This window comes from Molothrus aeneus, chromosome 2 (genome assembly GCF_037042795.1).
Source record: "Molothrus aeneus isolate 106 chromosome 2, BPBGC_Maene_1.0, whole genome shotgun sequence".
Classification (NCBI taxonomy): domain Eukaryota; kingdom Metazoa; phylum Chordata; class Aves; order Passeriformes; family Icteridae; genus Molothrus; species Molothrus aeneus.
Genome location: NC_089647.1, coordinates 97,623,315 through 97,637,237, shown reverse-complemented (window position 1 = coordinate 97,637,237; position 13,923 = coordinate 97,623,315). Strand labels below are relative to the sequence as shown.

General features: G+C 37.5%; 1 protein-coding gene across 4 annotated transcripts in view; it reads left to right on the top strand.

Moving 5' to 3' along the window:
* ARHGAP6 (Rho GTPase activating protein 6) overlaps positions 1-13,923 on the top strand; it is a 319,166-nt gene that overhangs the window by 284,874 nt on the left and 20,369 nt on the right. For all 4 annotated transcript variants that reach the window (XM_066545353.1, XM_066545354.1, XM_066545356.1 and 1 more), the window contains exons 4-7: positions 1,789-2,045; positions 6,577-6,772; positions 9,752-9,807; positions 13,489-13,639. In XM_066545353.1, coding sequence (XP_066401450.1) covers positions 1,789-2,045; positions 6,577-6,772; positions 9,752-9,807; positions 13,489-13,639 — 660 coding nt within the window. The remainder of the gene's footprint in view (positions 1-1,788; positions 2,046-6,576; positions 6,773-9,751; positions 9,808-13,488; positions 13,640-13,923) is intronic.

The following is a 13,923-nucleotide window of genomic DNA, read 5'->3' as shown; positions in this document are numbered from 1 at the left end:
AGGCAGCTCTGAGCCAAACCAGAGGAATATACTGTGTTGGCTTTTCTCAGGAAATAAAAAGGGCTGCTGGGAGTATAAGAAAGCACCTGGTTAGACAGCCAGAAGGGGACACATGTTGCATATGTGCGGTTCAAATTTGTCATCTTAAATGTTCATTAGGAAGATAATTCAGAACAGTCAAAAAATAATATTAATACTGTCATAATTTTTTAGACACACTCTGCTGAGTACAGGAGGGAAAGGTCTAACTGAACTCCTGGAACTGGCTATCCCTGCATTGCTTGATATCTGTGTGAGGATGATCTTTCTTGTCCTAAATTAAATGCAGATGGTTTTAGGTGTCGTTCTACTCATAGGTCACCTCCAGAGTTGCTTGATATATGAGGCACTTCTTCCTGATTTAGTTTTGACTGGCCACAAAAGTTAACTCATATCTTAACATTTCATGCTTCTAAACAGCAGGAATGTTTCTACCAAATCAGAACAATGGGCTGTTGTTTCTTTAGTGTGATAGACTAGTGTTGTCCTCATTCAAGATTCTTAAAATATCCTCTTTTTTTCAATGCCTTACTTAATACAAATCCAGAAACAATTTGCAAGTGTCATCAAAGATCTAGTCAGACTTAAAATCCCAGAAGGATTTTTGGCATTTATATGATTGTGGCAAAAGAGAAGTATAGTATCTAAGAATTTTTCTATGTGTTTCTTTTTTTTTTTAATAATTCTTTTTTTGATGCTTAAAGAAATTTGATTTTAATCTCTGGTGCTTTATTTATGCCTGATCTGAGCAGGTCTGAAGCTGGAACCTAGTAGAAGTTGCATTCATTTTCACCAGGGTGAATAGCATCAATAGCTCTGTTTTTTTTCATTTCTTTTGAGCACATGCCAGTTCTAGTTGGAAATCTGTCTCAGTAGTTTTGCTTCTGCTAATCTCAGATAGATACAATTTGAAAATTATTGATGAGAATTTTGTTGATGCTGACTGATTCACTGTAAAGCATTTTTCTATTTTGTAAAATATTTAAGCATTTTACTTTGAGATATGTGCTGGTTTTGTACATTACAGTTGTATTGATGTGAGAGGATTATGTTCTTTTTCTTAATCAAGACAAATGTGTTCTATATTTCCATGTGTCCATGCTTTTTTACTGTTACAAAGGAACTTTATACTGATATACCACTATTAAACAGGTTCAATCTTACCTGTATTTAAAACAGTATAGTTCTTCTGTGAATTTAAAACTATATCCTTGAAGGCTGAGTGTGAGTGGTGAATGTACTTCAAAGCTCTCTGAACTGTAGTGAAACCCCTGCACATGCCAGGACCCCTTGACTCTGGTGCCCTACAGCATTCATGAGAAAGGAGCCTGGTGGAGGGATCTGAAACATGAGAAAGAGCTTTGGCACAGTCCAGTGAGGCTCACAGACTCAGGATGGTTGCCAGAGTTTCTGATGTCCCTGTGCACCATCTACATGTAACCAGAAGTGCCTGAGTTCAGTTTCATTTGGTGGAAGTTAACATCCTAGCTAGATTTGATCTCAAGTGATTTTCCAAGATCCTGTGCAGAGTATCTTGCGTTATGTGATTGGATCTATCATTCACATACCATGGGCTACGACAACCTGGCACTGTTGTTGTTATTATTACTGAGTCCAATACTTCATTGGAATTACTACATATTTAAAAGGACTTCAGATTGTTTTTCTTAACAAAGAAAGAGTTAATTCTTTTTGTACTAAATAAATACCAGATGTTTGGTAACTATTAGGGGTTTGTTGTTGTTGCAGAATTTATTCCCCAGGCTTTTGGAATGCCTTTGTCTCAAGTGATTGCTAATGACCGGGCCTACAAGCTCAAGCAAGACTCTCAGAGAGAAGAGCAAAAAGATGTTTCAGATTTTGTGGCCTTTCTCTTGCCATTTGGAACTAAAAGACAGAACAAAGAACTTTCCAGCAGTAACTCATCTCTCAGCTCCACCTCAGAAACACCGAATGAATCCACTTCTCCTAACACACCTGAGCCAGCACCACGAGCAAGGAGGCGTGTAAGTAGACACATCACAATGGGGTGTGTGATTGCAGGTCCAGAGGGTCTAGCTGGACCAGGACAACCCTGTTGTGTGTGTGGACTGTGGAAGACTTTTTGTTCAAATAGTGGGTTTTTTCAGGTGGAAGTCAGCCTCATCAACATCAGAAAACTCTTAACTGTGGTGGAAATCTTCTTTTGCTCATGCTCGTGGGAAAAGGTCATATAGACCCTGTGAGTCTGTAACAGATCATAAAGAGGCAGAGAGATTATCTAGAAGTCTTCCTGTTTGCTCCCTTTATCTACCTCCTTCTAAGTCTTTCAGATTTAACAAATTCGTTCTGTCTTTAACCTCATTCTTTCAGCAGTTTTAAAGTCGAAACCTATGTGTTTGATGTTTATAGGTATATTTATCTTAATCTAGCTCTAACTTGATAATAAGTCTGACTATTAATCCCTATCCTTATATTAATAAAAATCCTCATGGTCTAGCCCATATCATATCTTCCATGGTAAGTAAGGAGTTCTCAGACTAGATTTGTGCCAGGGTCTTTGAAGGATGTTTCTGCATGCAGACTAGGAAGATGCCTTTGCCAGCAAAATAGAGTGGTGGGTTTGGGTTGAATATTAATCTGCCTGTAAAAGTGATCATTTTTTAGCATATATCTGTTCCTTGTAATTAAATTTTATGCTCTGAACTTTCTAGTTCTACAGTTAGTAATTTTTTTTCTTTTGTTACCATGGAATTGAGGTTCTAGACTTTCCTGCTTTTTAATTTCATCTGCAATGGAGGGAGAAAAAAAATGCATAATAAAATACTTCGATTAAACCTTTTTTAAGAAATCTGAGCAAGAATTGAGGTACAAGAACAGACTCTGGGAAAGAAAGTATTTTCTTAAGAACTTCACCTTCTTTCATCCATAGGCTAAAACTGCTTCACAGAAATTCTCTGTTGGGCTCTTCAAACCAGGGATTAAGAGGGGTAGTACCAGAGTAAATTGCAAATTGAGAGAAGGCAGAAGGCATGTCATGGGACTCTTTGTCTAGCTGCCAGCTGAAGCCTGAAGTGTCTATATTCTGTCTGCAAAACTGAAAGCATGATGTTTACAGTCTTGTATACTCATTAATGCACATCTGTTGGTCTATACAAACCATATGAACAGGCATTTGTGGTCACACAAAAGTGCAAAGTTACTTGACTAAGTTAAGTAAAGGGAAACCCATGAACTTCTTTCAGAGTTTGGCAGTGACAAAAAATAAAGCTTTGCTGTATGTACTTGTTGGCTTCAGAACATTTTTTCATAGGAGAGAAAGAGAACTCATGTGTCCAGAGGTGACTCATCTGCTGTTCTTTTCACAAAGATTGGATGATAAGATTTCTGACATGTATTTGACCAGTGAGCAGGCAGAAGAACATGGATCCTTTGGTATGTCCACAGAGATCCATCAGGACCAAGTTCCTAGAAGCTGAGGGAGGGTTTTACATGTTTTGTTTGTTCAGATAGTTGGGGATTTTTTTGTCAATACTGGCATTGCAGCTTTCAGAGTGCAGAATTGGAGCCTTTGGTCCACAGCCATGAGGATGCAGCGGGACATGGTTCACCCACAGAGAAATAAAAGTTAAGGCAGTGTGACATGAGGGAGCTGGCATTTTCTTTAGGGAATGAACTTACTTAATGAATTTCATGAATTTTCCATTATTTAACATTAATATCAACTCATGTCCCATATCTTGTCTGTCTCTATATTTCTGTTTATCGGTGCACTTACCCCTCTGCCCTGAGCTTACTTAGGGGGATGATAAGGAAGCCTGCACTTATCTTTGATCTCTTGAGCACCATTGCACTGTTTTCAACTGACAAATGCTTACAAAAAAAAAAAAAAAAAAGAAAAAATTATTTGCTAGTAAATGCAACTGATACAACCAATTTATCACAAAAATGCTGCACAGACACCTGGAGTGCAGTCCTCTTAAACTTAAAATGGAGGGATTGTTTATCATTGCACCATTCACTTCTTTGCAACTGTGTCATTCACTTTTGTGTATTTCAAACACAAAAGTGAGTCTTCAAACAATGACCTGAGATTTTCAATAGGAGTTAGAAAAAGGTAATGCTGGCTGCAGAGCTCATGGTGTGAGTGCTGTGGTTCTCTCTCCAACAGCTTGACAAAAGTCACTGTTGCTGCATTTTCTGTATAGGATTTTTGCCCAGCAGTTGGAAGTTGAGACTTTAAATTCCACTTTCCTTCATGTTTCTGTGTGCTTAGATTAAGACTTCCCCAGTGTATTTAGGTTTTGAACTCATCATGGGGGAGCAAGGACTGGCATCCATTATGTGCAAAGGTAATGGCTGGCAGATGGAACTTGATTTTCTTTAGTTGCTGGGCACTGCAGTGTGTGTGTTACTAACCTGGAGCAGTGGTGTGCAGTCTCCTCCTCCTCTGTTCCTCAGCAGTCAGGTAGGTCAGTCTGAGCCCAGACTAACAGGTCTGCCTGAGTTTCAGCTGGATTTGTAGAGTATGTTGGTAACATTTGCTTGAGCACTTGTAAAATCAGAGCTGGCCTGAACTTGGTATTGCCAAGCCATGACTTCAGTCACTGAACTCAAGGTCACTCTTCCTAAAGCCAGCTCAGTGTGCCAGTTAATCCACAACTTTGATAAAATGCCCAAGGACCACGTTGAACTGACTGTATTTGCATCTATTTTAGGGATCTGAATCCGATTTAAGTGACTCTGATAATGATTCATGAGGTGAGGATGCCTTGCAGACAGGAAAGGACCAGTAAAGGCAGGGTATAAAGGAGGGCACCTATCACACAGGGGCTTCACTGGTGAGGGTGGGGTGAGGATTTTCAGTGCCAATTAATTTATTTGAAGTTTGGGATGCCAAACTCTTAAATAAAATCAAAATATCATTCAGTTGGAATTTTATACACATGGATCATAGCCAGAGGTTCTTGTTTGGTCTGGAGGGGTTTTTTATTTGTGATTTTGTTTCCTGTTGGCAGGAAAAGGTAAAAGGAATCAAGCAGATGTACTTTTGAGAGACATCAGAAGTACAGGTCAAAAGCTGGATTCTAAAGGATCCAGTAATTGTTTATAGTAATGTGGGTAAAAAAAATCTGAAAACTTCACTGTGTTTCATTTATACATCTACCATGATTTACAAGAACCAGAACTATACCTGATAAGTTAAATGGGGTTTTTTAAGGTATTAAGAACTAGAAATTTATCAATGAGTTTGAAATCTCGGTGGACTTTTTGTGAGTTTTGCCTATGAGTTGAAAATCTTCATAAAGTTCAGCTGGCTAGGCTGGTGGAACAAAATACTTTTAGAGCTTTGAATTCCCTTGTAAGCAATTTTCATTTAATTCTCAAGTTCTCATTTAATAGACATAGAGTTCTGATTAGCAGTCTATAAATTGCCTGTCAGCTTTTAACAAACTATAGTTGTCAGAAAAGTTTTGAGTAGAAATTGACATTTTCATTATTATTTCTTAGGATGACATGCTGCATCTCTGTACTGTATGTTTTATGTTATGGCAAAATTTATGCTTTGTTTCAGAAAGAAAGAAAATAGTTTACAACAGATATTTTTAATAGGAATAAAACATGACTTTTTTCTTTGTGTTGATTATGATGATGATGATGATGATGATTATTATTATTATTATTAGTAATGGACCCTAGAATGTTTTTTGCCTCATAAGTTTAATTGCTTTTTACCTCATAAGTTTAATAAGACTTGAGAGAAATGGTAATTTTGAAATGACAGTAATCTTGTGCTTTGAAAAAAAAAGTCTTATTTTTAAAGTGTGAAAATTGAAACATACCAGAAACCTCCAGCTGCTTGTGCTGCTTTATCCTTTACAGACTGCTTGAACTTCTGCACCTTGCTGTAATCAAAACCTGGATTTCAAAGCTTTCATTGGAATTTTAATGATTTTAAAATATTAAGATACTTGAAGTAGAATTATTTTAAAAATATTACCCCATAACTTCTCTGATGTATCTTTATTCTGTGATAGAGTAGGATTATTTCAAACTCCACAGCTGTTTGTATTTGTGATATTAACTGTTAACTGTATGTGGTGTATGGTTGTTAATCATTTTGCATAAATTTCACTGATACAATGGTCCAAGATACAGAAAAAGTAGGCAATAAGATTTAAAAATATCTATATATCTCCATGCACATGAATATGGTACTTCTGAGGTGCACCCACAGACCATGATTCATCCTTGCCCTGCAGTATGTGCAGGCTTACATCAGTAAAAGAATGGAGTGAAGGAGTGGAAAGCATTTCAATTTTCAGTATTTTAATTTGTATTCATTATAATATGATAAGAATAACTTTCGTACCATAGCAATTTTTCCTATCCATTACCCTGGTATTATAACTTCATTAATTTATAAAAATGTTGTAGCTAATGGTATTTTTATATTAGTTTGTTTAAAATGCAGGTAGGCAAAAGTCTTTGCTGGACATCCTGTGATGCTGAGATTTCCCCAGCCCTACTGATTGTTCACATGTGTGTGTTTTACAGGGTGCAATGTCTGTGGACTCTATCACAGATCTTGATGACAATCACTCAAGATTGTTGGAGGCTCTCCAGCTCTCTTTGCCAGCAGAAGCCCAGAGCAAGAAAGAAAAGGCAAGAGATAAGAAGCTAAGCCTGAACCCTATTTACAGGCAGGTTCCCCGGCTTGTAGATAGCTGCTGCCAGCACTTGGAAAAGCATGGTAAGAATATTTTGTTTTCCCAGGAGTGGCAGATGTATTTTTACTATAATATAAATAAATGCCTATTTTGAGAAGTAAGTATATGCAAGGATGTCTTTGAAAGCTAGACATTTTCCCTCCTGTTTTGCCTCTTGCTAAAAATACTGTCTCACAAGTAATTCTGTACATGATAGCTTCCCAAACTGAAGATCTGTGCTACGAGCTTGTAAACTGGCCCATAGAGCACAGGAATAGATCCTTTCTTGGAGGTCACCCCTCTTGTACTGGGGTGCTCAGCTCTGCAGAAACAGCTCTTCACACCCCACAGGTTTACCTGTACCTTCAGAACAAAAAGTCTGAAACGCTCCAGGCAGTCTGGAGTCATGCACAGCCAGTGGATCTTAAGGTGTGAGATCTAGATTAACTATTTATACTGTAAGACTTTTGATATTTGAAGATGGGGGTTCAGAATAAGAAAGAACTCCATGGTAAATATATATTAAGCTCCAAGTAGCCTCTTCCTGTTCACTGCAAGGCTTGAAGGCTGAATACTCAGTTTGTCTCTGGCTTAATTCCTCCTGATCAGCCTCAAGCTCAGGCCTGCTCTCTCCAAAGGAAATCACAGACTCCTGCCAGCATTCTTCCTACGTGTTCATGATTGTCCAGACACAAGCCTCCCACAGCTTTACATAGTACAGAAACAGTAGTCAATCTAGCTATCTGCTCACCATCTCTGCCAGTGTATCTTAGCCTTGTAAAGTTTTTTAATGAGAATTGAAATAACTTGGCCACAGCAAGATGGAGCTATCACATGGCCAGATAATCAACAAACCATAAAATAATGGTGATTGTAACAGCAAATGATGTATTTGATGCTAATTTCACCAGCAAGGAATAATTTACTAACTCTGAATGAAAGGCTTTTGCGAGATGAGGGACTGCAATTTAAACAACAATGCTGAGCTTTCACAATTCATAACTGAAAACTATCTTCCTTACAAATGTATCAAGGAACATTGCAAAAGATAGTTGCTGTTAATCTTTTACAGAGATTAGATACCATGGCTGACAAGTAAGTATGGGATGATTAAATTTGAGATGAATGACTTCTATCTCTTAAAAAAAACGTAGCTGAGTCTGGAGAACATCTGAGTCAGCCAAAGAAGCCATCCAGCTGAGCATCATTTGGATACTGTGATTTTATGTCACCTGATCATCTGTGATAGATTTTTAATCCTTTTAATGCACTTTCATAACAAAGTTCTTTTCCATATGATGCTCTTTATGGAAATATTTCCTTTACATTGAAGTTTTCTTCTAAAGGAAATTTAGTATGAGTTATTGTGCTTTGTTTGATTGCATCACAGTGCAATAATCTGATATAATCTGGGGCAAATTCTTCAATTTTAATCTGCTTTCCACAAGACAGTTATTGGCACTGAGAGAAACCTAAAAATGGTAGAACACTGTAGCAACATCATTCCTGATTCTGAAAATACTTGCCTATATGCATAAATCCTTTTTCAGCAACAAATCACCAGCAGTTTTTGATGACTGCTTTAAAGGATAATTCTGAGCATTATAGGACAAAAAATAGTTATGTTTTTAGACATAAGAGCACCTGTCCTTGTTCACCTTCCCTATTTTCCCTGGATTCACATCCCAGAGATATAAAGGCCTGGCTTTCTGTAGACCTGTAGTGTAGCAAAAACACTGTCTGTCTGTGTAGGAATGGGTAAGCAGCCTGCAGGTTGCCCAATGTGTGTAATCTCCATCTCAGATGATTCCCTGCCAGTATTCCTGGGTTTACTAAATGATAGTCCATCAATGTAATTTTCTATTAACCAAAGAGAAAAGATTTAAAAAGAGGTCTTATGTTGAGACTAAAAACTAAAAAGCAGACTCCTATCTGAATTTCTCTGATGAAGATCTGCAACTCCAAATATTATTCAAGGTGACGCATCTCCAGCAAGCAAGTGTAGCCTAATGGCTGTCAGAAGGCATTTGTTTCACAAGGAAATTTTACACTTCCTGTATGTCAGTAGAGATTAGAGCTGCAGAGTAGCCCTTGTTAGACCATAAACTTCCAAGCTTATGGATAGTTTCATCCCTTTTGCAAAACTGTATAACCATGTAAAATTATATTATATACATGGGCCCTTCAGACTTTAGAATTTCCCCTCACATGGTCAGTGCTAAAGACCAGGTCACCTCTCAAATTTTTCAGGTCCTGTTAGTCTGCAGGATATGTCCATTTTGAGAACCATATTATAATTTTGTGTATTTGTAGTGGCTTTCTGCAGGGCTACAAGAAGGTTTGAACTGATTTCTTATGAAATAGCAGGCAACACCAATTTCCTAATCACTTTAAGTCTAAATGACACACTTCTGCACTTTGCCTTAAGTATCACAATGCTTCTTTATAGCTTTCCCTCTATATAATAGCTGTTCCTGCCTTATAAACTGCACACAACTCCCTGTTGAAGTTCTTCCCTCTCACAGTCTGCCTGAGTGCCCTATTTAGGTACCTTTGAAGGAGACTCTCAACTTTGTCATGACAGGAACTTTAGAGCCAGGGAGTTGTCCCAAATACCAGCTTCATCCTGTATCCAAATACACAGCTCAGTGCCCAAATATTTAGTTGTTTTACTGCCTCTTTCCTTTGATATCACTCCGGGAAGTTCAACCTCCAAACCCTGAGCAGTGCCTCAGTCTCTGCATCACTCTGTTCCTCATAGCAGTGGCACATCCAAAGTAGCATCACAAGAAATGTCACAGAGATGCCATTTTGCAGATTAAAAGTGATCCTTAAAAACCACAATTGATGGCTTCTTAATCACATCTTGCATCAATGGTAAGTACACATTTGTGGAGAAATATGTTGCTTTTCTTTTTATTTATTCTTATAAGTACACACATAGGTCAGAATGCTTTGTTTCAATGCAATTTTCAGGAGAAAATTAAACAATAAAATAGTGCTATGATGTGTTTCACTTGCAGGTCTCCAGACAGTAGGAATATTCAGAGTTGGAAGCTCAAAAAAGAGAGTAAGACAGGTGAGTGAATACAGATATGGCTTTCTTTCATCAGCTATAATACAAACAAATCTGATGCCTTTTGTTGTTATTTCTTTCTCATCTGTAGCATGGTGAAATTTAGGCTTTCTGGGTCAGTGACTTCGCTGTTTTTTTGATGGCTCATAAAAGGCTATTTCCAGTATCTTTTACATTCTGGTGAAATCCTTGTCAGGTTCTCAGCAGGTTAACAGTCTCTGTATGTTTTGCTCTGGAAAAGTAGCACAGGGTTGGAGATCCAAATAAACTACAGTGAAGAAATTTTCCAAAGGTCACACTGCAGGGAAAAAAAAATCTTGGCTGTTCGTTTCATCTCAGAAACAGCTGAAGCTCCCAAAGTAAACTCAAACTGTAAATCTTCTTTGGAAAACTCATGGTATGAGAAAACATGCAAGTACAGAACAATCTCTTTGACCCTAAGATTGCTGCTCCTAAATATCACCTTTCTTTTACCCCTGCTAGACTTCAAGGTCAGAGCAGACCCTTCCAAGTCTTAGTCTCAGCCAGATTATGAAAAAGCAAAGATGGTGTGCAATTAGGTTCCAGATATAAAGTCAAATGTGGGTGTTAGCTCCTAGGTATACCCACCTAGACATTGCCAGAAGCTGGGAATACATGTTGAATTAGAGCAGTGGAGGTAGTGGTTAGAGTTTGCATGATGCATGAGGAGGGGATAAAAAGATACAGGAAAATGTCCCTTTCAGGAAGTTAAGACCAAAAACATCAAACAGAAAAAAAAAGGCAACAGAAAGCTTGACTGCATCTGATCCTACAGTTTATAGTTCTTTGCAAAAAGTTGCAAAAACTTCATAGTGTAATGTTTTATCGTTCTGGAAAGTAACCTTGAATAGCTAAACTGAACTGATTTTGGCTGGCAGGACAGTATAGCCTACTGAATTGTAGCTCATTCTCCAGCAGTTTCTATTCCTAGGGTCACTGGTGTTACACTAGGCTAAAAAAACATCTACAGAGGCAATTTTCAGATCAACACTGAACTAGATAAAATGTTGAATTTGCCTCACATTTGCATTGCAAGCTTCAATGTCAAAACGTACATAATCATTTAGGGGTGAGTACAATTGCATCATACATCTGGGGAAAAAAGGAGAGAGCTTCTATCATTCACTTGTAAACTAAGCCTTATTCTGAACATTAATGACTTTCACCACTTTTTGTTCTACTTTGTTTTCAAAAGGTGAGGAAATCAAGAGATTTGGGTATCTATGTTTTTTATTACATGGACTAATTTATTGAACTAGGTAAGCTGATATATTTCATTAAACAACAAGGAAGCATCAGCTTGGCCCTTGTAGTTACAGTAATAAATGCTGTCAACATGAACACATGGGAAAGTCTTGATTCAATTAAAATTCCACTCATTTTCTGAACCGTAGAAAGCCAAACCCAGCAGTCAGATTTTGGTGTGCTTTTGCAGCTGTTCATTAGTTTTTCTTGTGTAGAAAGTAAGCATATTTTGTTTTCCTTCCTTCCCCAGTTAGAAAATGTCCTGTTTCAACTGTAGTTTGTTGCAGTAAATACATAAGTAAGTAGATATATGTGCCAGAGGTGGTTTTTTTTGGTGAGCAGGAAGAGAAAACCTAGAACATGTGCATCTCTTGCAAACCTCCTCCTTCATGTTCAGTGAGGTGTAGGACAGAGATTCCCAAGCTCACGTTGACTCAAGGTGGTAGATCTGGTGCTTCAGGGGGCCAGGTACCATCTTGTGTCTGAGCATAGATGCCAAGATTGGGATGGGCAACCCTTGATGCTGGGCCTGGTGACATTGTGGCAGATTCAGCCCTGAGGATGAAGAGTGAAATAGCTGGAGCTCTGCTGTCCTATCTCCTGTTCCAGCACAAATGTCCTCATCTCTCATATCCAAGATTCAGTGGATGCTGTAGTTTAGAACCTGTATCTTCCAAAGTCTGAAAGCATTCTGTGTGAATGGAGTCTGAAAGACTCAAAGTTTAAATGTAGAATATACAGTTTTAACAGCCATGATACCTGGGCCTGAAATATGGCCACATCTCACCAAAGCTGCTGTGGTATTTTGCTGCTGAGGACATCTCTGTAGGTCTCCCAGGATATCAGATCACAAGTGCCATATTCAAGTCTGTAACAGCAGTTTATGATTTAGCCAGCTATTTGGGAAGTCTGAATTCCTGATGCAGTGCTAATCTGTTTCCTCAGCTGCTTTTGGGCACGTAAGTGCAGAAACAATCTTCTGAATTGAGGTAATTTATGGTGCTCTGCAGGGATGTTCTGCATTTGTCACCAATCTGGAGAGTAGAATTAAGGTGGGAATGAAGTCCTCAAGTGGGCACTGGAAAATTTTTGACCATAAATCAAATAATATTATTAGATAAAGAATATACTCTGGTCTTCATAGTGTAATTATTCATTATTAGTAATGACTGATATTAATAATGTTAAAAGTGATCCTAATAAATTAGAATGGAGGCTGTGGTTTTTAATGAATATCTGTCACACCCATTATGAAAGCACAATCTGAGCTGAAAACAAAGGATTTTCACACTGAACACACTGAAGATAGATTTGCATGTGACCAAGACTTGCCACACATTTTTACAGGCAGATATATATAGTTTGCTTGTGACTTAGCTTCTTTCCTCTCTTTGGTATGTTTGTAATATTCCTGGTGAAGAAACCTGGTACCTCAGATTTTCTTGTTTATAAGATTTAGGTGTAATCACTCTCTGAGAAGATAGGTGTGACATTGTGATACCTCATAATGTTAGCAAAGGTACAATTTTTTTCTAGGAAATAGTTTTAAAGCCTCTTGACTGTTTTCAAAATGCAAAAAGAGTAAAAGGTGAAGCTGTCAGCCTGAGGAAAGTATTCTGCTCTTGCTGCTGGAAAATCCCTCCAGAAGGGCAAATTTTTACCTTTTCATAAGGTATCTTGGATTTGGAAGAGTGTTTTCATCTGCCTTTGGGAAGTGATGATGCCTTTGAATTATATAGCATTTCTCTGAGGACCAAAGCAGGGGAAAAAAATTAGCAATACTTTGTAATGATGTTAGCTTGCTGTTTGTGAACTCTGTAATGATGATTACTTAATGAGCATAACTAAATGAGGAAGGCAGAACAAGGTGTGTGTGAAGGAATACTGTGAAGTCTTAGTGAACCTGTCTGCTTGCCACCTATCTTTACATACAGTCTTAAATGACAAGAGAAATGTGAATTTGGTGGATATTAACGTGATATTACTACAAAATGTTTTTCTACAAAATCATAAATGTTACAAAATGCAATTTTAGTCTTTCTGATTCCAGGGATAATGCAGTAAGGTGATATAAGAACCTGTCTTGTAATTTTCCTTATTCTTTCTGGTTTCTGCCTTTGCTATGGATCTTACATTTCTGCAAAAATTATACTTGGATGCCTGTTTTCATACAAGAGTGTCATGTACTAGCTAGAAAAAAAAATTGTATTTTATTACAGCCTGGTACAAACCTTAAGTTATTTATCATGTAATAAGCAGCAATTAGATATTAATTATGTCATTCACCTTACCAAAGACTAGTCATGCTCATCCTTGAAATTAAAAATGAGTAAATCTGCTTTTTTAAAGATTTTCTGTGTTGGGGTGCATTAATGAGGACAATAAGTGACTATGGTTTTCTCGGATTATTTTTTTCAGTTACGTGAAGAGTTTGACCGAGGCGTAGATGTTGTATTAGATGAAGAGCACAGCATTCATGATGTTGCTGCCTTGTTAAAGGAATTTCTGCGTGACATGCCTGACCCACTTCTCACCAGAGAGCTTTATACACCTTTCATCAACACTCTCTGTGAGCTCTACAGCATCTTGATTTATCAATTTTCCAAGGCTAATGTGTTTGAATTCTTTGATCTCTACTAATAGCCTTCTTTTATTCTATTCCTTTAATGCTCTGGCCTTGATTTTCTCCAAGTATTTACTTAATACACTATAAATTATATGGTATATTTAATAACAATAGTATATATAATATAATACAATATAGTGCATAAGAATATAAATAATACAGTATATTCTTTAGTATAAATTTACTGAGGTCTTGGTTTTATACTGTAGAAATATAATCCAGAAAAA